At 57.8% G+C, this 22,115-nt stretch overlaps 2 protein-coding genes across 5 annotated transcripts; one reads left to right on the plus strand and one right to left on the minus strand.

Annotated features, from left to right (window-relative positions):
- Positions 1-733: 733 nt before the first annotated feature.
- On the plus strand, positions 734-17,500 carry Rasgrp4 (RAS guanyl releasing protein 4). Of its 4 annotated transcripts, XM_021643984.2 has the most exons (17): positions 734-869; positions 3,264-3,448; positions 4,008-4,113; positions 4,235-4,297; positions 5,296-5,427; positions 5,512-5,665; positions 7,644-7,817; positions 9,307-9,423; positions 9,738-10,013; positions 12,258-12,338; positions 12,414-12,518; positions 12,743-12,861; positions 12,951-13,095; positions 15,066-15,102; positions 15,182-15,295; positions 15,403-15,515; positions 16,722-17,500. In XM_021643984.2, the coding sequence occupies exons 1-17, from the start codon at positions 847-849 to the stop codon at positions 16,788-16,790; spliced, it is 2,013 nt and encodes a 670-aa protein (XP_021499659.1). In that variant the 5' UTR covers positions 734-846; the 3' UTR covers positions 16,791-17,500. The 4 variants fall into 4 exon arrangements, 2 of the variants coding, with proteins under 2 accessions (XP_021499659.1, XP_021499660.1); XR_002476651.2 differs by lacking the exon at positions 16,722-17,500 and having other exon boundaries at positions 12,951-13,111; XM_021643985.2 differs by lacking the exon at positions 5,296-5,427.
- Positions 17,501-17,768: 268 nt separating this feature from the next.
- Positions 17,769-21,678, minus strand: Fam98c (family with sequence similarity 98 member C). Its single transcript, XM_021643909.2, has 8 exons — positions 21,540-21,678; positions 21,301-21,446; positions 21,084-21,221; positions 20,591-20,796; positions 20,104-20,181; positions 19,900-20,016; positions 18,548-18,715; positions 17,769-18,086 (listed from the first exon to the last, which is right to left on the minus strand). Exons 1-8 carry the CDS (start codon positions 21,578-21,580, stop codon positions 17,943-17,945), a joined length of 1,038 nt encoding a protein of 345 aa, XP_021499584.1. The 5' UTR covers positions 21,581-21,678; the 3' UTR covers positions 17,769-17,942.
- Between the last annotated feature and the right edge of the window lie 437 nt (positions 21,679-22,115).

The raw sequence follows: 22,115 nt of genomic DNA on the forward strand, positions 1-22,115 counted from the left end.
ACAAAAAAACGTGCAGTGCACCGAATCAGTATCAAAAGAAAGACCAAGGAAGGTCTGTGCTTGGTTCTCAGCACCCGCCAGCCAGCGTGGCTCACAACTGCCTGAAAAGTCCTGCTCCCGGGAATCAGGCTTCCAGCCTCCTCCGAGGGCCCCGGAACGCCCACACCCACAGACTCACGCATACACGTAAAGAGAAGTAAAAAGGCCAAAGGTGAGCCTGCCTTCATAAAAATAATCAAGGAGTCAAACCCCCAAACCTCAAAGAAGCGGATGATTTTTACCACGAAAGGGATGAAGTGAAAATGTTTTCCAGGTATAAACGCTGTCCTTCAAACCAGCCATGCTGCACACAGGCACGCCTGCAATCGTAGCACAGGGGCGGCTGAGGCAGGAGATTCGCTGCGAGTGCGAGGCCAGCCTGAGCCTCAGGAGAGTCTGATTTAAGAGAGAGAGAGAAATTTATACTTTTCTTCTGGGCCTGTTTTTACATAAAGATTAGCCACACTTTTTAAGGCTGGCTGTGTGTGTGTGTGTGTGTGTGTGTGTGTGTGACAGACATGGGGAGAGAGAAAGATGGAGAGATAGCTAAAGAGACAGCTGAGGGGGGTAGGCAGCACCGGAAACCTCAGCGGGCAGGGATCCCCGTGGAGGGGGAGGGGAGCGGAGCTTTTGCTCTGTCCCCAGCCTCTTCCTTCCCCCTGGCCTGGGGGTGGGTTGGGGAGGGGCAGTTCCTCTTTCCTTCCTAAACGCCCGAGGACGCCCGGGCTCCCAGGGGCCTGGCAATCTGGTTAGGGAAGGCTGTGGATCCCCCTCCTGTCAGGACCCCCTCTGGCCCCTCCAAGAAACATGAACCGGAAAGACAGCAAAAGGTAAGAGGCCCCTCCCCAGGGAGAGCCGCGAGCGCCAGGGTCCTGGCTCCATCCTGCTGCGGAGAGGTTGGGGCGTCATGGGGGGCGCCCCTCCTCCACGCCCCCGAGCCGCTGCCTCCCTGGAGTTTGAGCGCGTCCCTCCATCCCAGCCCTCAGCCGGCGCGGCCTCCCCCGGGGTCTTCCCCGTCCCTGTGGCGGTCCCTGCTTCCTCGCACCTCCCCGCCCGACGGGAACCTCCAGGCGCCTGCAGGCTCGCGCCCCGGGAGAGGGCTGGGGACGTAGGTCTAGGCAGCTCCCGGCCTCTCCAACCACTCCGGCTGCTCCGGGCGCTCTGCAGGTCAGGGTCGGCCGCTGCCCGCGCCGGCAGGGTCTGAAGCGGGCTTCTGTCCTGGCTGCTGCGCGCCTGTTCCCAGGAGGGTGGTGCTGGCACGACCTGGAGGAGCAAGGCGCTTCGGGACAGCGAGCGGATCCCAGCTTCCCGGAGCCTTCCCGGATGCCACCTCAGAGGGGCTTGCCAATTCGTCTCTGTCTCCCCTCCGTCTCTCTCTCCCTCTCTCTTTCGAGACAGGGTTTCTCTGTGTAGTCTTGGCTGTCCCGGACTCACTGTAGAGCAGGCTGGCTTCGAACTCACAGAGACCCTTCGGCCTCTGCCTCCCCGAGTGCTGGGATGGCAGGCGTGCGCCACCACGCCCCGCCTGGGGCTAGCAGATCTTGCTCTGCGTAGGCCGCTGGCTCCCCGGGGTCAGCCCTTGCTGGGGGCCTGAGGCCTGAGGCCCGCGCTCCTGAGTGCCCGGAGGCTGGAACTCGGTGTGGACTCCTGAAAAGCGCCGATCCCCCAGAATGCCCCGCCCCCTGCCTGCTCGCTAGCCGGGCTCCGCAGGTGCCTCTATTATTTAACATTTAACAGCTATATTAAGCCTCGACGGGGCTGCTGGGACGCGGCAGATTTATTTTAGGACATCCCTGGCTTGTGACTTCACACCCATGCCCTGCTGCTAGCCAGCCTGCTTCCTCCTTGATTGCTTTTGTTTTGTTTGGGGATTGAGTTTTTGCTCCGTAGCCCACGCTGGCCTCAGGCGTGGAATCCACCTGCCTCAGTCATACACACACACACACACACACACACACACACACACACACACCCCGCAGCTAGTATTACAACCGAGCACGGAAACTTTCACCCTTCACTCTCTTCCTATCTTGAGGTCAGCTTCCCCACCAACTGGGAAGAATCCAGGCTTCCTAACCCCTGGGGGAGATCCGAGGATGACGCTACTTTTTTATATGGAGAACGACGCTGGGTAGCTTATTAAAAGGCACAGAGCCAGCAGAAACTTCGAGAACCCAGTTTTGGATGACTCTAGACTAGACTCTACCCCCTCCCTCCGTCCCTCCCTTCCTCCCGCCTCCCTCCTTTCCCCCACCTGGGACAGATACCTAGGGAGGCATGAGACAGGAAGAGTTATTTTTAAACTGTGACCCCAGGGACCCCGCCTAGCTCCGAGGAGCCCCAAGAAGCTCTGGTACTTCTGGGCTCTGACATGTGGGGAGCAGGCTAGAGGCTAAGACTGTTAGGCAAGCCAACGCCAGCTCAGGGGAGGAGTCTGCCGCCCTGCAGGGGCTGGGCTGGCAGGGTAGGTTCCGAGAGGCCTGACCTCTGGGCCCCGTCCGTGCCTGGTCCGCAGAGGTGTGAGTCCTACAAAACGGGGTCCGTTCTGGCTCTGGCCAACCCGTGGGACATCTTGGGTGGCCAGCCCTTGGTCCTAGGGTCATTTTCCTGGGTTTCCCTGAAAACTCAGGCCGAATCCTGGAGGTCTGCCCACAGCAAATTTGTGATGCTTTAGAACTGTTAAGAGGAACTCGAAGGGAGGTGGCAGAAACGGCAAAATACGGGTTTCCGTTTATGCGTGACACCTAGCTTTAAGCATGTGTATACACACAAACAGACATGCGCAGACACATGCGTACGGCAAGAGGGCAGAAGGCCGTCATGTGGGAGAAGGAAGGCACCGACAAGATGAGGGAGGGCAGACGGGTGACAAACAGGAGCCAAGTGTGGGTACGATGACATCTCTTCCCTGAGAAGATTGTCACAGTGGGCCACCATTTTGTGCACTAACTGTAAAATTAAATACAGAGTCCACGAGAGTAGGAGGGGTTAAGCTTGGAAGGTTGGTGGTCACGGGTCTCTGACCAGGATTGCCGGGGAAACCTGCAATATTTGGGGGTTTGTCGCCCACGAGTCCCTAGTGGGTAACCCCGAGGCCTGATCTGCAAGCACGTTGGTCCGAGGTGCCTGGAGGAATTGGGGTCAAGAAGCATTCTTGGGGTGTGCTTGAAGGAAGAGGCTCCCGTGATGCTCTGCGGTGGGATTTTGTGTGTGTGTACCTACAGGAAGTCTCACCAGGAATGCTCGGGGAAGGCCGGAGGGCGGGCCCGGCCCCGCCAGGCCCGCCGCCACAAGACCTGCCCCACCCCCCGCGAGATCAGCAAGGTTATGGCGTCCATGAACCTGGGGGTGCTGGGTGAGAGCAGCTGCAGCGAAGAGGAGCTTCTAGAGAAATGCATCCGGTGCTTCGGTGAGCAGCCCGGCCTCGGCCACTCGGCCCTAAGGCCCTGCCCGCCTCCCGCAGCCTGGCTGGACGGTGCAAAACTGCTGAGGAGGAGGAGTCTTGTTTCTGTGTTAGTGATGAGGAGAGCTTCTGTCTGGGGCTTAGTTCTGAAGGCAGAAGGATAAAGTTTCCAGTCTAGCTGGCGTGATTTGGCGCACCAGCCCTCCGGGGGCAGAATTTGAGGCCAGCTTGGTCTAAATAGCACGCTCCAAGCCAGCCAAGGCTATACATAGTGATATCCTATCTTAAAAAAATAATAATAATAAACTAAGGGCTGGAGAGATGGCTCAGAGATTAAGAGCACTGGCTGCTCTTCCGAAGGTCCTGAGTTCAATTCCCAGCAACCACGTGGTGGCTCACAACCATCTATAGTGAGATCTGGTGCCCTCTCCTGGCCTGCAAGCAGGACACAGTATATATAATAAAGAAAGCTTTAAAAAATTGATTAATAGAGGGGCTAGATGATTAAATCATGGCCTATGCGTGTGTCGCCCGGGCCCAGGCTGATTCTGCTCCCCTCTTCCAGACTCAGCCGGCAGCCTGCGCCGCGGAGACCACTTTCTCAAGATGGTCCTGACGATGCACAGCTGGGTGCTGGGCTCCGCAGACCTCGCTGCCCGTCTGCTGACCTCATATCCTCCCAGAACCATCACCTCCATCCAGAGGGCTGAGGGCAGACTGTAAACTCCTGGGAGATGGGCACAGGGGGAGCAGGCAATGCAGACTGGAGAACGGCCTTGACTTAGAACTCAAGTACCAGAAGGCGGCCAGAGATGCCCAGGAGCTGAGGCAGCTACAGATCTGCTACCTGGTCAGGTGGGTTCCGGCCAACCCCCTCAATACATGAAACACCTCTCTGGATCCCGCAGCCTGGTGTCTGCTCCAGCTCCACACACTCAACCTCCCTTTCTTTTTCTCTTTTTCTTCCTTCCTTCTTTCATCCTTTCTTTCTTTTCTTCCTTCCTACCTTCCTTCCTTCTTTTCTTTCCTTCTTTCATTCTGTCTTTTCTTCCTTCCTTTCTTTCTTTCTTCCTTCCTTCTCTCTTTTTTTCCAGTCAGGGTTTTCTTAGCTGGCGTGATGTCAGGTCAGCCCTGGCTGTCCTGGAACTCATTCTGTAGACCAGGCTGGCCTTGAACTCAGAGACTGGCCTGCCTCTGCTTGCCAAGGGCTGGGATGAAAGGTGCGTGCCACCACCGCCAGCCTTTTTTTTTTAAACCCCGTTTTCTAAATACCCATGCCGAGGCTCAACAGGCGTCTCGGTGGTTAAGAAGAGCACTTGCTGTGCCTTAGAGGGCCCGAGTACAATCCCCAGCACCCACACGGTGGCTGATGACTGTCACGTTCTAGGGCACCAGACATGCACATAGTACATTCATACCTGCAGGCAAAGCACTCATGCATACAAAGTGGAAAGGGAAATTTAAAAACACCCCTAATCTGAGTTCCTGAGACCCCCCGCCACTCTTCAGAACACACGATTCTTGGAGATCTCTGGCTAGACCCCATAGGCCCACCCAGGTGAGACCTCACTCCCCCATACCCCGAAAACTGCATCGCCTTGACTCCCTAAATCTTCCCCAGTCTAGTTCCTGACGCCCCTACCGTCTCACGTCCCTATCCTGTTTTAAGAGCCCCCGCTCCTACCCCAGAGGTCTCCCCATCCTTTGGGTCACCCCTCTAAACCCTGACTCCAGCAGCCCGATACACGTAAATACCCTTAGTTCCATGTCTGGGGCTCCTTAGCCGAAGGCCCCGTTAACCGCCTCACCCTAATGCCAGCTCGAGTTTACCTCCCATCTCGAACCTCTCCCAGGTACTGGCAGACCCATTACCCTGAGGCCCTGCACCAGGAGCCCCAGCTGGAAGCAGTTATAGGTCGGTTTTGGGCCGCTGTAGCTCAGGAGGGCAGTGTGGCCCAAAGGAGCCTAGGAGATGCCTCCAGCCTGTGAGTCAGCCCCGCCCCCTTCCCTGCCCTCCCCCTATATCCCCCACACCCTCAACCCTCCGATAAGCTGTCCTTGGCTTCCAGCCTGAGTCCCGGAGGGCCCGGCCCCCCAGCTCTCGTGAGCAGCCCAGGCCTGGGCAAGAAGAGGAAGGTCTCCCTGCTCTTCGACCACCTGGAGACGGAGGAGCTGGCTCAGCACCTCACTTACCTGGAGTTCCGCTCCTTCCAGGCCATCACGGTGAGAACAGCTTTCCAGCCTGCTCCGAAGCAGGATGCGGAACGGGGGTGGGGGCTGCTCCCAGCACTGCATGGTAATTCCACTGTCTTTAGTGCTATCAGTAGCACAGTTCTGTTCGCAGCGCTGGTGACTCGCTGTGGTAGGCAAGCTCCCTGAGCCACGTCCCCAGCCCAGATCATAAACTCTTACTTGACACAGGGTCTCACTGTGTAACTCTGGCTGGCCTGGAACTCGTTCTGTAAACCAGGGTCTGGCCTTGAACTCAGAAGTCCGCCTGCCGCTGCTTCCTGAGTGCAGGAACTGGGTACACACTGAATGCTTTGTTGTTGTTTTTCCAGACAGGGTTTCTCTGTGTAGCCCCGGCTGTCCTGGAACTAGCTCTGTAGACCAGGCTGGCCTCAAACTCACAGAGATCCTCTTGCCTCCGCCTCTGCCTCCGCCTCCGCCTCCGCCTCAGCACTGCCCAGCCAGACAGAACCCTCTTAAGTGGGTTAAATTGGGCCACAGGAGGGTCTAAGACAATGAGTCCTGAGTTCAAATCCCGTTGCCTTATTAACTGTGTTTGGAAGACATGCTGGATACAGTATGACCTGTAGGGGTCTAACTTCTTATTCTATCTCCTGGGTGCCAGGTTTGGGCCCCCACAGACATTTCTTCCCCCCACCCACCCCCCCGCTCATTCCTCACTTACTACCTGTCTGCCCCACTGTGTGGAGATGGAGGTCTTGTGGCCTCTACCTGTGTCCAAGGGTGACTGAACTCTTTCCCACTCCCTCCACACCTGGCCTTAGAGATGCGTGCTAACGCAGCTGGTCTCTGCAGGGCTGCAGATCAGGGCTTTGTGCACGCCAGGCGGGCATTCTGCCAAGGGCCTGGGTCCCCAGCCCCTCTCAGGTCCTTTTTACCAGCTTTGAGCTGGTTTCCCTGCCTCTCAGGTGACGCACTCATAAAATGAGAGGCCATACCACTTCCCAGAGTGGGTGACAGGATGAAAAAACCGCTTAAAGGTGTCCATTGCCACATGTCGTGGTGGCACCGAGGAGGCTGAAACAGGAGGGCAGGAAGTTCAAGGCCAGCATGGACTCCCTGAGACCCTGTCGCAGAAATGCCCACTGTGGTTCAATCACAGAGACGAGCGATCAAAGTTATTATTGATTATAACTGATTAACTGATATTATATTTATTCGTTTAGTCACCGAGCATTTCAAGCCACCGCACCTCTGCTCCCCCGTATGGGAAGGTTGGGAAATTAAAACAGGGTAAATATGGCTCCCACCCGAGACCAGAGCGTGGTTCAGAGGAAACACCATCCGAGGAAAACCTTTGAAATAGCTGTATTTCACTTCCCTCAGGGCAGCTGCGCGTGCCTCTGTGTTGAAACGTGTCAGCCGCTAACATCTAGACACTGTTTTGAAGGAAAGTGGGGAGCTGCTACTGTAGGGGACAGATTTCCAGGTTGGGCTGTTGTGTGTGCATGCGTGTTTGTGCGTGCACGCACATGCGGGTGCTTGTGTGGTGTGGTAACACCACACATGTTACTGTGGCATGTATGCGCTGTTGAGCAGAACAAGTAGAAGCCAATTTCTTTTTTATATTATTTAATTTTACTTTATGTGCACTGGTGTGAGGGTGTCAGATCCCCTGGAACTGGTGTCACAGACAGTTGTGAGGCACCGTGTGGGTGCTGGGAATTGAACTCAGGACCTCTGCGGGAGCAGCCAGTGCTCGTAACCACTGAGCCGCCTCCCAGACTGGAAGCCGCTTTCCAGTCTCCTTTCCCATCATTCCCTTTGCTGACCTCACTGCAGTCAGGTGTGTGATAGCGAGCACACACGCCAGCGAAGGATGCGGTGATGCCGAGGACCCATGGCAGCCTGTGGGGAGGCTGAGGCTGGGCCTCGCTAAGGCGTTGGAGGTTGGGGCTGCCAGGAGGACGAGTGTGAGCCTCACGCTCCGGCCTGACCCACCTGCCCTCAGCCCCGAGACCTTCGGGGCTATGTTTTGCAGGGCTCCGTGAGGGGTTGTTCTGCTCTGGAAGGGTCCGTGGGTCTGAGCAACAGCGTGTCCCGGTGGGTGCAGGTCATGGTGCTGAGCCGCCCGGGGCCCGCACAGCGCGCCCAGGTCCTGGACAAGTTCATCCGCGTGGCACAGGTGAGCTCTTGACCACCCCGTTTTTCCGTTGATTTGTTTTGAGGCAGGGTCTCTCTAGGTTTCTCTGTCTGTCCTGGAACTCACCTGTGTAGACCAGGCCGGTCTCGAACTCCTCCCTCTGCCTACTGAGTGCTGAGGTTCTTAAAGGCATGTACCACCATGCTGGCTTCTCCTTGCTTCTAGGACTGTAGAGTTGGGACAGCTACCTGACCCTCCATGTTGCAAGGCTCCTGACCCTCCTGACCAAGGCTCCAGGCCCTTTTTTAATTATGTTAAAGTGTGTGTGTGTGTGTGTGTGTGTGATGTGTGTGCACATGGCACTGAAGTTACAGGAGGTGGTTGTGAGCTGCCTGATATGGGCACTGGGAATGGAACTCAGGTCCTCTGCAAGGACTGTATGTGCTCCTAACCACTGGGCCATCCCTCCAGCCCCTGGCACCAGGCTCTGGATCCAACAGCCATTCACCACCCACCACCCCTGTGACATCACACCCTCAGAGTCCACACTCCTGGGATCTAGCTGGAGACTGTGAGCTCGATTCCACAGTTAGGCCTTGCTTGGCCCCACCAGCTGGCTGGCTGTTTGGGAATTAACACGGCTGCCCAAGCCCGGAACCAGGGATCCTCTCCCCGCTGCAGAGAAAGGGGCCTTCCCGTCCCCCAGCTTCATGTGTCCAGTCCTCAGGGCCCCCTCTGTGTCTTTGGGACAGTGACTGTATCACTCTTGCTGATACTTAGATACAGAGGGACAGTCCAGCCTCTCTGGCCCCGAGCTGTTGAGTCAGCCTCCTCTGTCTTCTGGGAAAAGGGAAGCCCTGTGGTCAGGCCTCTTTGAACATCTCCGAAGCAGACCACGCCCTTCCTATGAGCCTCCCAGCGCCTTGCTTCCTCTTGCTTGGCCATTTGTGTCCACGCTGGGGATTGAACCCAGGACCTCCTGCACTCCAAATAAGCCCCTTACCACTGAGCCACAAATCCAGCCCCCGACTGGTAGGTTCTAGGCAGGTGCTCTGCCACTGAGCCATATCTTGCTGGGCTCTCTAGACCAGGGCGGGGCTGGCTCAACCTGTGTCTCCTTGGGCCGAGCATCTTCTGCCTGGTCCCGCCTCACCTCTGTCCACAGTGACTTCCACCCCTCAAGCTTAGATAGGGAAGGAGCAGGGATTCCCCATACCTGCGGACCACACGCTTGTGCCACGCCAGGTCACTATTACCTTTCAGTTCTACCTGGTGCCCAGCCCCCACCCACAGTCCACGCCCTCACCCCCATGCCTCAGAATCGCTCGACCCCCGGAGTCTGACACATCTCTGAACTCTCTGCGCCTGCCTGACTAGTCTCCAAGCCTGTCCAAGTCCAGGTTACACGCCAGTCTGACCCACTCGCCTGCTCACAGTGGTCCACGAGCACACGTGACCGAAACGCCGAGCACAGCAGCCCCCTGCCCCATCCCGTTCCCCTGTCCTGTGATACCTTCCTCTGCTGTTCCAGAGGCTTCACCAGCTGCAGAATTTCAACACACTGATGGCGGTCACGGGGGGCCTGTGTCACAGCGCCATCTCCAGACTCAAGGACTCCCACGCCCACCTGAGCCCTGACAGCACTAAGGTAACCCCGGAACTCCCCAAAGTCCAAAGCGGTCGTGTGCCCTGAGCCCTCGCACATTACTCTGGAACCAACCTGGGACCCTTCTCCAAATTCTGTAGACCCCTGGCTAGCCCGTCCCTCTCCCCGGGCCACCTACCGAGGCGGTGCGCCCCACAGAAAGCCCTGCTCCTCACTGGCAGATTCTAGGCTAGTGAGCATCCTTCTGTGTGTGGAGTCCAGATTCTGGGGCTCGGAGCCCACCGAAGACATGGCTCCCTCCCCCCCAGGAGCCCGGGAACAGACACTCCGGCCCACAGCACCCTCTTTGCACACAGGCTCTGCTGGAGCTGACGGAGCTCCTCTCCTCCCACAACAACTACGCCTGCTACCGCCGCACCTGGGCTGGCTCTGCTGGCTTCCGGCTGCCCGTACTGGGGGTCCACCTCAAGGACCTGGTGTCCCTGTATGAGGCCCATCCGGACAGGCTGCCGGACGGCCGCCTGCACCTACCCAAGCTGAATAGCCTCTACCTGCGGCTGCAGGAGCTGGCGGCCCTGCAGGGACAGCACCCGCCCTGCAGCGCCAACGAGGACCTGCTGCATCTCCTGACGGTGAGCTGTGGGTCCCTGAGACCCCAGGGACCACTGGGCATCTGCAGGACTGGGAGAGGTGGTTATGGGATGAGAGGTTTTTGTTTGGTTGGTTTGCTTTTTGCTGTATTGGGGATTGAAACTAGGACCTCACTTATAATATGGGAATACTCATTCACTGAGCCACACCCCAGCCCCTCACTGGGGGATTCTAGGCTGGTGATCACTGAGTCACACCCCAGCCCCTCACTGGGGGATTCTAGGCAGGGGCTCTACCACTGAGCCACACCCCAGCCCCTCACTGGGGGATTCTAGGCTGGTGATCACTGAGTCACACCCCAGCCCCTCACTGGGGGATTCTAGGCAGGGGTTCTATCACTGAGCCACACCCCAGCCCCTCACTGGGGGATTCTAGGCAGGGGCTCTACCACTGAGCCATGATCCCAGCCCCTCACTGGGGGATTCTAGGCAGGGGCTCTACCACTGAGCCATGATCCCAGCCCCTAATTGGGGGATTCTAGGCAGGGGCTCTACCACTGAGCCATGATCCCAGCCCCTAACTGGGGGATTCTAGGCAGGGGCTCTACCACTGAGCCATGATCCCAGCCCCTCACTGGGGGATTCTAGGCAGGGGCTCTACCACTGAGCCACACCCCAGCCCCTCACTGGGGGATCCTAGGCAGGGGCTCTACCACTGAGCCACACCCCAGCCCCTCACTGGGGGAGTCTAGGCAGGGGCTCCACCACTGAGCCACACCCCACCCCCTCACTGGGGGATTCTAGGCAGGAGCTCCACCACTGTGCTACAGGCCCAATCCAAGTGTCTTCCTGTTCCTTTAGTATTTGTTTTAAGATCGGTTCTCACACTGTAGGTGCTCTGTAGAAGGCCAGTCTGGAGCCCTGTAAGTGAGCCAGGCAGCAGTCCCCTTGCTTCGGCCTTCCAAGCACAGTGATCACAGCTGTGTAGCAGGAAGCCCAGCCTTGGAACTCACGAGGCCACAGCTTCTAGGAATCCGGTTAGCTGTATGACTTAGGCAGATCACAGCCCTCCGCTTCATCTGCCTGCAAAGCAAGGACAATCACAGGGCCCACTTCAGAGCGTGGCTAAGAAGAATCCATCAGTAAGGCAAGCAACCAGAATACTATCGGCGCTCATACCTTTAACAGCCCCGGCGCTCAAAAGTCAGGGCTAGCCAGGGCTACCTATGCCCCAAAGAAAACAGAGAGGCAGAGTGTGGAACATGAGCAGTTTTTCCTCACTCAAGGCCCCACCCCATGCTCCTGGAGTGCTTTGGGCTTTTGTATCCCTGCAGCAGGAAGGGGCGGGAACGCTGTTCAGTGGTGGAGGCAGGTGAACCCACCTGCCTGTACACACGCACGCACGCACACACAAGCGAGAGCGGAGGCTATAATTCAGTGGTGGAGTGCTTTTTGTTTGCTTGCTTTTTGTTGTGTTTTCTTGGGACTTGCTCTTGCCATATAGCCCTTGCTGGCCTAGAACCACACAGACCAGGCTAGCCCAAACCTCGGGACATTTCTCCCCCATCTGCCTACCACACGCTGTGATTCAGGCATGCTCACCGTGCCCAGAGGGTAATGGAGCACGTTCCAGACGCTGGGTTTGACCCGCAGAAGTACGCAAAGGAACCCAGATCAGTTCAGCTTCATGACCCTACGACCTGAGCGCCTTCACCGTGCTCAGTCCGTGGGAAGCTCGGCCCGTGAGACTGAAAAGTTGACCTCACAGCCCCTGAGACAAGACCACGCACCACGCACAATTGCCAGCACACCCCGACCCCAGCCCTGTGCAAAATGAAAACTGCGGGGCTCTTTGTTAAATTCTCAGCATTCGGGAGCCTGACGGGAAGGTGGGAATTCCAGGCCGGCCTGGACTAGGTGGTGAAAAGTGGGTGGGGGGTGGTGAGAGACGCCCTTACTGCTTCTGAGACTCTCATTTCTGCTCCGCATGCACGCGGGCAGCTCACAGTTGCCCGGATGGCCAGCTGCAGGGCATCCAGGGCCTCTCCCGGCCTCCGTGGCCACCCGGTCATGCCCGGCATACATGCGCACAGACACACACACACACACATACACAGAATTTGGGAACAAGGCGCCTCTGGCTTGTAGAGGAAACAGTGTGGCGGGAGGGAAAGGTGTGGCAGGACAGGTCTGAGAGTCTCCAGAGAAGGGTCCGAGAGGAGGGTGGGAGAGGAGGGTGGGGAGGGATCTGAGAAGGGAACCTCACTGCCCTCACCCCCTCCCCAGCTCTCCCTGGATCTGTTCTACACCGAAGACGAGATCTACGAGCTGTCTTATGCCCGGGAACCTCGCTGTCCCAAGAGTCTGGTGAGCCCTGACCTCTGACCCCGGCCCCGGCTCTAGTCTGTGCTTTGACCGACCGTGTCCCTCTGTGACCTCTAGCCACCCTCTCCCTACAAAGCACCGCTGGTGGTGGAGTGGGCCCACGGTGTGACGTCAAAGCCAGACAGCGCGACCCTGGATCGGCACGTGAAACAGCTGGTGACGGTGAGGAGGCCGCGGCCCGGTGGAGGGGTGCCCAAGGCTTGGTGGAGGGGGCCCGCGGCCCGGTGGAGGGGTGCCCGAGGCCTGGTGGAGGGAGCCCGCGGCCTGGTGGAGGGGTGCCCGAGGCCTGGTAGAGGGGTGCCCGCGGGCAGTGGGGAGGGAGCCACGCCCATGGGGCCGGGCCCGGGTGCCCTGGCCTCACTCTGCTCCCCGCTCCTCCCCCCAAGTCTGTGTTCAAGCACTACGACCCAGAAGGCCGCGGCACCATCTCCCTGGAGGACTTCGAGCGACTGTCGGGCAACTTCCCCTTCGCCTGCCACGGGCTGCACCCACCTCCCCGCCACGGGTAAGGGCACCCGACTCCTGGGTCTTCCCGGAGCCAGGATGCCCGGCCCGAGAGGCTGGGGTGGCTGAGGTGCGGCCTTTGCCCTGTAGGAGCGGCTCCTTCAGCAGGGAGGAGCTGACGGAGTACCTGCTCCGCGCCAGCGCCATCTGCTCCAAGCTGGGCCTGGGCTTCCTGCACGCCTTCCACGAGGTCACCTTCCGCAAGCCCGCCTTCTGCCACAGCTGCAGTGGCTTCGTGAGCGCCCGGCCCTGTTAGCACCCTTAGGCCCCGCCCCGCCCCGCCCCGCCCCGCCCCGCCCCTGGACTGTCTCGGCTCCTCACAGCCTAACTTGGGCTGGGGGGTGGGGAGGTGGGGGGACTTCCAGAAACGCCCCAGCCTCAGTTCACATCAGCCCCGAACGCTGGCACTCCAACGTCCCGGTCGTGATACCAGGTCATCTCTGCCGGGACCTGGCCAAGCTGTGAATACAAAACAAAACAGCTGGGCGTGACGATGACACCTGTCTTTAATCCCAGCACTCAGGAGGCAGGGGCAGGCTGATCTCTGAGTTCAGAGCCAGCCTGGTCTACAGAGCGAGTTCCAGGACAGCCAGAGAAACCCGGTCTTGGAAAGCCTAAATAAATCAATAGACAAATAACTGACGGGGCACTCGCAGAGCTAGGGAGACGGCTCAGCAAGTCACATCACTGGCTGCGCTTGCCGAGGGGCTGGCTTTGGTTCCCAGCAGCCGTATTGGGCCGCCTGTGAGTGTGGCTCCAGGGGCTCCAGTGCCCTCTCTTACCTTCACGCACGGTTGCACACACAGACAAGCCGTACACACGCATACACCTAAAACAGAACACACAGTCACAATACCTGGGCCTAATGGCCCGTGCCTGTAATTCCAGCATTCACGGGACTGGGGCAGGAGGATTTCCACGAATTTGAAGCCAGCCTGAGCTATACAGGGAGCTCTAGAACAACTGCAAACAGAGAGAGAGAGACCCTGTCTCAGAAAAACAGGCCTGGGGGTGGCGGCCGCACAGGCCTTCAGCACTCAGCAGGCAGAAGCAGGCAGATCTCTGTAAGTTTGAGGCCAGCCTGGTCTACAGGGTGAATCCAGGACAGCCACAGAGAACCCTGTCTCAAGAAAAACAAACAGACAAACAGGCCAGCAAGACAGCTCAGCAGGTGAAGTTGCTGCTCAGCCCAGAGACCCCCGATCCATCCCGAGGTTGTGCATGAAGGTTGCGGGAGGTCCTTATCTGACGTCAGCACGCACTGTGGCATAGATACGCGCACAGACCGCAAACACGGGTGTACACAGGTACACACGCCAAGTGGCAATAAAGACAAATTACTCAAATTATTTGTCAGAGAACAGCAGAAAACAAACTTAAACATCAGTCTCTAGCTGGGGATGGTGAACACCTGTACTGGCTGCATCTAAGAGGCAGGGGCAGGTGGAGCCCTGTGGGTTTGAGGCCAGCCTGCTCCACCTACGGAGCTCCAGCTCAGCCAAGGCTACATTCAAAAAAAAAAAAAAAAAAAAAAATCAGTCCCTGGTGGTACCCTGAACCATCCAAAGCCCACTTTGTTTCGAAACTAAAGACATCTTTTGCTTTTGTTTGTTTTCCTCAAATTTAGGCCCTTTGAGACAGGATCATCCCATGAAGCTGGCTTCAAATTCTTTTTTGGGGGGGGAGGGGGGCAGGAGATATAGCACAGTACTAGAGAGTGCGCACCTGCCGTGAACAAGGCCCTGGGTTCTGTCTTCAGTATAACCACACGCACACACGCGCGCACACTATTAAACTGACTGCGTAGCCCAGTCTTGCCTCAGCCCCTGGGGTTACAGGCAGGTGTGATCACACCTCAGATTCTTGATCTCGGACACATCACAACCATCAAATCAAGACAGATTCGCAGACCTCACCTATCTTTACTGCTAGGCCTGCACTTGAGGCGGCCCAGGGGTCAGGCGGTCCCGGGCCTGGAGACACCCGGAGCTACACAAACAGCCCCTGCCCTCACGCCATGCATTTGCCCGCTCAGGTTGCCCGGGTCTAACATCCCGATGGCTCCCTACGTTTGAGTTAGCTCCAGGTTCCTGTGGTTTTGGTTGATTCTCAGAGACATTTCCAACCCTGTCGGCTCCCACCGCCCCCTCCCACGCTCCGTCCGCCCGCCCCGTCCAGCTAACCCAGTCTCCTTCCTTTCCCCAGCTCTGGGGTGTCACCAAGCAAGGCTACCGCTGTCGGGGTAAGTGAGCCGCCCCCTGGAGGGAGGGCTTCTCCGCCTGCAGGCCGCATGTTTTTATACCCCCATCCCCCCACCTCAGACTGTGGGCTGTGTTGTCACCGACACTGCAGGGATCAAGTGAGAGCGGAGTGTAAGAAGAGGCCAGAGACCAAGGGGGACATGGGTCCCCCAGGAGCGCCTCCTGCCCGCTGTGGTGAGACCCAGAGCGCAGCAGTGCTGGGAGCAGGGGAGGTCGTTCCTAACACCGTGAAGCCCTTCCAGTCATAGCCACATCTCTTCCACCCGTCACACCGCAAACAGGTTCCGAGGAAAATCTCTCCTACACACTAGCCCTGGATCCCGAGTCTGGTCACCGCCTCTGCCACGCTTGGACCCAGACAGAGTCCTCGAACTCTTCCTGGCATCCTGAGATGGTAAGGAGTCCCTAGCTGGATCCCGGAGAGGCAGGCCCTTTGTCTGGGAAAGCAGATCCAGAAATCACAGACAAGGAAACCCGTGGAGAAATCCTCGCCCGGACGGGAGGGTACAGACGTGCACTGATTTTTCTAAGGGTTCTGTTTTTGTTTGTTTTGTTTCTTTTGGCTGGTTGGTTTGGCTGGTTGGTTTTGTGAGACGGTGCCTCACTGTGTGTCTTGGTTTAATCTCTGTTGCTGTGGTAAAACACTGACCGAAATCAACTTAGGGAAGGAAGGGTTTATTTGATTTGCGTTTCCACGTCATTGTCCGTTTTCACAGGAAGCCAGGACAGGAAGTCAGACAGAGGCAGGAACGGAAGTGAAGAACATGGAGGAATGCTGCTTGCTTGCTTGCTTGCTTGCTTGCTCGCTCTCCATGGCTTCCTCAGCTTCCTTTCTGACACAGTCCAAGACCGTCTGCCTGGGGGCAGGCCCTCCTACACTAATCATTAATCAAGAAAATGCCTTATGGAGGTGCCCACAGGTCAATCTGATGGGAGCAATTCAATTGAGGTTCCCTTTTCCGGAGGAACTATTTTGTGTTACATTGGCAAAACCTAGCTAGCTACTTTGTAGCCAGGCTGGCCTCAAACTCACAGCCCTCTTGCCTTCGCTTCCAGTGTGCTGAGACTATAGACATGTGCCACCATGCCCAGTGGACACGAAATAACAGCAGTCTCCATATACTCAGGGGACAGCACAGAAAAAAAAAAAAAAAAGATTTAGGGGAAAAAAAAAATAAAGCTAGGAATGGTGGCCTAAGCTTACAATCCTAGCACTGAAGAGGCTGTGTTAAGAGAGTACTCACAACCCCAAGGCCAGCCTGTGTGGTGAGGATCCCAGTCAGACAGACACCGTGAGAGACCCTGTCTCTAGACAAAAAATGGTAAAGTGAGAATAAGGCCATGCAAGGGCACTCACCTACCCCGGTGCCCTTGACATACTCTCCGGGGTCAGGGTAGGCAGCATCCGCTAAAAGATAAGGCCAGGTACGTCAAGAGCCACAGTAAATATTATTGGCACGGTTTCCTGAAAGGCAGAGACTCCGCGTGGGAGTTGGTTTATTAACTTAGCCACAGTCTGAGTGAGACACTGGCCCTGGTGTGGACTGTCCGCTAGGTAAATGAAGGGCTCCTCCTCACTGCGTATTCTTCTTCCTTCCAGGAGCCCTTCCCAGGACCAGTTTCACCGTCCAAAGCTCCCTCGAAGCCCAGTGACGGAACAGCGTCTTGACTCCTTTCCCTCACTGCCCTAACGATCGCCTCCTCCACACCAACACTGCCTCTGACAAGCACCCATCTTCTTTCCCCTAGCAAAAGCTCTTTTGCCCTGACTGTCGCTCATACTCCTTCTCCTCTCCTCAGCGTCTGCGGCTCTGTGTTGGATGTATTTGGGCTCCGGTTGTGTCATGCCCCCAACTACCCACTTCCCAGATAAGGCGATAAAGCTTAGTAAGGTTAAGCCTCAAGGCCACGGTGGGAGGCAAGACTCATACCTGTTCTAAAACTGACTGAACCAGTGGACCACACGGGCCTACTGGCCTGGGTCGGGAGGTTGTGGGGATGGACAGAGTTCTGACCAGTGGCAGGGAGGAGTCTGGCGTGGGCAGTGTGGCCTCCCGTGGCTTGCTCAAGGTAAAACCCAGCCCTGTGGTTTACAAGGTCCCTTTCCACGTCTTTCCTCATTCGTCCTCTCCCACAGTGTGGCCTCTGTTCCTAGAGCAGAACATGCCCCCCAATATTCCTACCTCAGGGCCTGTGACTGGCCGTCCCCTCTATCGGAAATGTTCTTTGCCGGATGTGGTTCACCTGCTCTACAACTCGGCTCAAGCGACCCCCTTGTCTGAGCCTGGCCTCGGAGATGTCAGGCAAACGTGGTCCCACCTTCCCTCCCTGCTTTATTTTTCCCCGTGGTCCTCTAATAAAGCAGACGCTCACCCTTTATCTTGTTACGTGTCTGTCTCTCCTCACCAGGGACCGCTCCCCGAAGGAGAGATGTTTGTATGTGTTACCCCGCAGTGTCCCAGATGCCTCACACGGGGTTGGTACCGGGGAGCACCTGCGAAGAGTTTGTCCGACGCCTCAGACGCTGTGACGTCTTTCCCCACACCACAGGAAAAGCAAAAGGCTCATCCACTCCTGGGGCCAGAAACCCCCTTGCCCCTCCACAAACCCACATTCCCCGAACTGGTCCCTCCAGAAACAGCTCCTGTAGCCATCAAAAGAACTAAATTTATTTTCAGACAGCGTGGCTCACAGCGTGGGGTGGTGGGTGTGGGGGCACTTCGGGAAGGCAGGGCTTGCCGAGGGGACCCTCACAGTGACTCCCCAAGGGTGAGCAACAGCACCAGCTCCGGACAGACACTGCAGTGGACCTCTCGGACCTTTACTTCTTCTTCTTCCTGCGGCCCCCGCGCTGCTGACCGCCCCTCCCCCTCCCTCCATCTTCCCTTCGGCTCCTCCAGGTAGGCATGGGCGCCTCCAGCTCACCGGGGCGCCCCCCGCGGTCTGGCACATCGCCCATAAGCACCTGAGAATTGATTAGACCGGAGTCTCAGTGAGGGGGGGCACCCCATCATCCCAGCATTTGGGAAGTGGAGGAAGACTGAGGGTTCGGGGCCAGCCTCTTGGCTGCATAGTGAATAGGAGGCTGGCCTGGGCTACAGGAGACCCTCTCTCAAAGAAAATAAAAGCCCTGTGATGGTACACACCTTTAACCATGGCACTCAGGAGGCAAAGGTAGGAGGATCTCTGAGTTAGATGCCTGGTCTACAGAGGGAGTTTCAGGACAGCAAAAGCTACACAGAGACACCCTGTCTCCAAAAAAAACAAAACAAAAACAAAAAAAAGATAGAAAATTCCCTTCCAGCTGCCATGTAGAGTGGGTAGCTTGAGGCCAGAGGCCAGGAAGCAAGGAGAACACTGGGCCAGGGGAACCCCGAAAGGCCAACCTGAAGAAGGCCAAGGGAGCCCAGCCTCCCCCGTGCCCACCTTGTTGATTGCACAAGCGGTCCCTCGGCGGGCAGCCACGCTGGTAGCCGGGACCAGACGGGAAAGGTCGGCCCGGGCAGCCAGGACGTGTGCGACAGAGACACCGGATTGCGGGGTCAGGAGCGTTCGGATCGGGAGCAGCACTGCCTTCATGGCCTCCCCTTGGGCCTGGAGAGGAGAGAAGGGCACACGTGGAGAAGGCGCCCAAGGGCGTGTCCCTGCTTGCCCCCCACTTGTCTCTCTATGCTTTGGAGGGGGTTTTCTCCAAGGCGATGTGCTGTGGTGGAGAGCTGGGCATGGTGGCCCAGAACTGGAGTCTCCGCACTGGGGAAGTGGAGGCTGAAGGATCAGGGGTTCGAGGTCGTCCTCAGCTACATGGCAAGTACAGTCTTAAGATTAAGTTAAATCTTAAAAGAAATGGTTGCCCGTGTAAGGGATGGACCCTGGGTGACAGTCAAGGTCACAGGCTACCACCCTTGGCAGGGGTTCATGCCGGTGCCATTACGTTACGATGGCGGAGGATGGGACATGCCGGGTCTAACTGCCCACGCTTGTGTGTTTCAGTCTCCAAAACCAGAGGCCAAAGTGAACTCATTTTTTTTTCCCTTATAATTACCCAGTTTCTGGTATTTTGTCTTGGCAACCAACCTAAATCCAGTTATGCTAATTTTACTGCCCATTTAATGACACAGGGCAGTAGTTCTGTGGATACTCCTGCCCTGGGGATGCTCTTAAAGCCCTGATTGTCTAGAAGTCGTGAACCTCGGAAGAGTCACGTGTGGATGGAGAGACGTGTGGATGGAGAGACAGTTTAGGGCACTCACTGCTCCTCCAGAGAACCTACTGTCCAGTGCCAGTACCCACAAGGCGGCTCACAGCCGTCTACGCCTCCAGTTCCTGGGGACCTGACGTCCCTTTCTGGCCTCTGTGGATACTGTGTACCCATGATGCGTGTACACAAATAGTCCAAACTGAAAATGAAATATTAGCGGGGTGGTGCATGCCTTTAGTCCCAGCATTCAGGGAGGCAGAGGCAGACAGATTGATGCATGGTCCACAAAGAGAGAGAGAGTTTTTTTTTTCTTGAGACAGGGTATCTCTGTAGCCCTGGCTGTCCTGGACTCCCTTTGTAGACCAGGCTGGCCTCAAACTCAGTGATCCATCCACCTGCCTCTGCCTCCAGAGTGCTGTGATTAAAGGTGTGTACCACCACACACACACACACACACACACCTTTAATCTAAAGTGACCTGGGCCTTGGAATCCCCAAGGGCGTATCCCCGCCCTTGACCCGCCGCCCTACAGCCGTGCTTCCCCAGTGGGCCTGCTTATTCCTGCTGAGGTCCCCACACCTCTGCCCGGTCACCCCAGTGGAAAGCAGCTGTCGTGAGGTCAAGACGCCTCAGGAGGAGGCAGCGGCGGCAGCAGTACTGTTCTGTCAGGCTTTGGGACAGAGACTCCAGGGCTTCCTGGAAGAAAAGGACTTGGTCAGTCAGGCCAAGGGTCCCGTCGGGGGGGGGGGGACACCGCTCACAGCCATCTACACACGCTCTTACCCATCGTGCCGTATCCAGTGGGGAGTTAAGGAGGGGCTGCATGGACTCTGGGGGTAGGGAGGGCAGCAGCTCAGAGATCTGGGGGGAGAGATCACCAAACACTGTGAGGTGTGTACGCAGCTAGAGCACTTGTATACATAAAATGAGTGTTAGAACCGGGTGGCGGTGGCACACACCTTTAACCCCAGCAAGTCCAGAAGAGCCGAGGCTACACAGAGAAACCCTGTCTCGAAAACTCAAAAAAAACAAAACAAAACAAAAACAAAAACAAAACAGGAGTGCGCTAGTAAAGTCTCTCCATGGTCTTGGCTTGAGTTCCTGCCATGGTTTCCCTCAGCGATGGGCTGCAACGTGTAAACGAAAACAAACCCTTTCCTCCCCAGGCTGTTGTGACCAGAGCTGTAGGGTTGTTCTTTCTAGAGCTGGTTTTGAAGACAGGACCCTCTCCGAAAGTAAGGTAGCTCAAGAGGGGACCCTGCCTCTCTACCTTGTCATGAAACTCCCGAAGGAGCTGGCTAGCCAGGGTTCCACGCAGGGGTCTAGGGAGTCCCAGGGCTTGAAGGGTTAGCATCAGTTCCTGAACCATGCCGTCTCCCTCCTTTTCGCCTTCTCCAAAGGATGGCACAGGGCTAGGATCCGGCTGGAGCCGCAGATGCAAGAGGCGAGCAGCCTGGAGCTCCGAGCAAAGAAACCCTAAAAACATGGACAGAGTCCTGTCCAGCGAGCACCCTGGCCCCTCCCCCAGAGCAAGCCTCTCTCCTCCAGCCCACTTCCGACACGCCCACCAGCGCCCAAGCATCCAATTCAACCCACTAAAGCTTCCAGAGACCCCTCCGTCGGAATTCCAGCTCGGCCCTAGTCTGACCCCACCTACCTACCGCCTTCAAACGCGCGTCAAAGCTTTGGCCACGCCCCTGGGGAGCCCAGGCTCCGCTCGGAGGCCCCGCCCCCCGCCGCCTCCCCGGGCCTCCCCGGCTCACGCAGCAGGCGCAGGCCGCCGCCGGGCTCCCGCAGGACCGTGGCGCAGTCTCCGCCGCAGAGCGCGCGATCCGGGCAGTGCAACGCCCGCAGCAGGCCGGCCAACTGCCGCAGGAACTCCTCCTCCGCGTCCGGCGGGCCTGCGGGAGGAGGCGGCCATCAGGGAGCGGCGGGTCCCGCGGACCCCCCCCCCCGCCGTCCACCCGGATCCCCACGCACCGTGGCCAGCGCCCAGCACTGCGGCGCCCTCCTCTCGCCGCTCCAGAGCCCCCAGGGCCGTCAGCTCGGCCGCCAGCCGCGCGCACAGCTCCCTGAAGTCCGCACACGCGGGGCCCCGGGACGCCGCCTCCGGGAGGGCACCGTACCTGCGGCGGGGCGCGCGTCAGGGCCGGCCCCTCCGCGTCCCCAGGCGAGCGCGCCCTGCCCCGTGCCCCCAGCCACACCGCCGAGGTCCTCACCCCAGAGTCCGCAGGTCGCTGGCCACCGTGGCCCCCTCCATGGCAGCTTCGCCTGGGGACCCCGGGTGCGCGCCCCCTTCCGCCCGGGACAGGCTCCGCCCCGAGGGCTCCTCCTCCCGCCCCCCAGCCTCCACCCAATCACATTCTCGTGCGAAGGAGCTTGGGCGCTCCGATTGGCTCGGGAGCCCGCCACGCGCTCCCCTAGGTAACCGGTCCAGGGTTGGAAATCTTACAGCTTGGGGTTAGCATCCCCGGGGTCGCGGGAGGATTGACTGTCCCTACAGTTGGGGACATAAAAGCAAAAAGCAACTTTTTACTTTCCCACTCTTAAATTTCTCATTTCGTTGTTTTTGACGCAGGGCCGCGCTCTGTATGTAATGCGTAGCTCAAGCCGGCCTCTTAGTCCCGCTTCCTCCTTCCATTTGCTGGTTGACAGGCTTGTGGCAATGCCCGGCTGACCTTTGCTCTGAACGCACCCCAGCCCGAGAGTCCACGCACCTTGTTTCCTCGTCCACCGCAGGGTGAGAATGACGTCAGCACACCTTCGCGTCCACCACGGCTAAGCCCTCCTTCCTC

This window comes from Meriones unguiculatus, chromosome 14 (assembly GCF_030254825.1).
Source record: "Meriones unguiculatus strain TT.TT164.6M chromosome 14, Bangor_MerUng_6.1, whole genome shotgun sequence".
NCBI classification, from domain to species: domain Eukaryota; kingdom Metazoa; phylum Chordata; class Mammalia; order Rodentia; family Muridae; genus Meriones; species Meriones unguiculatus.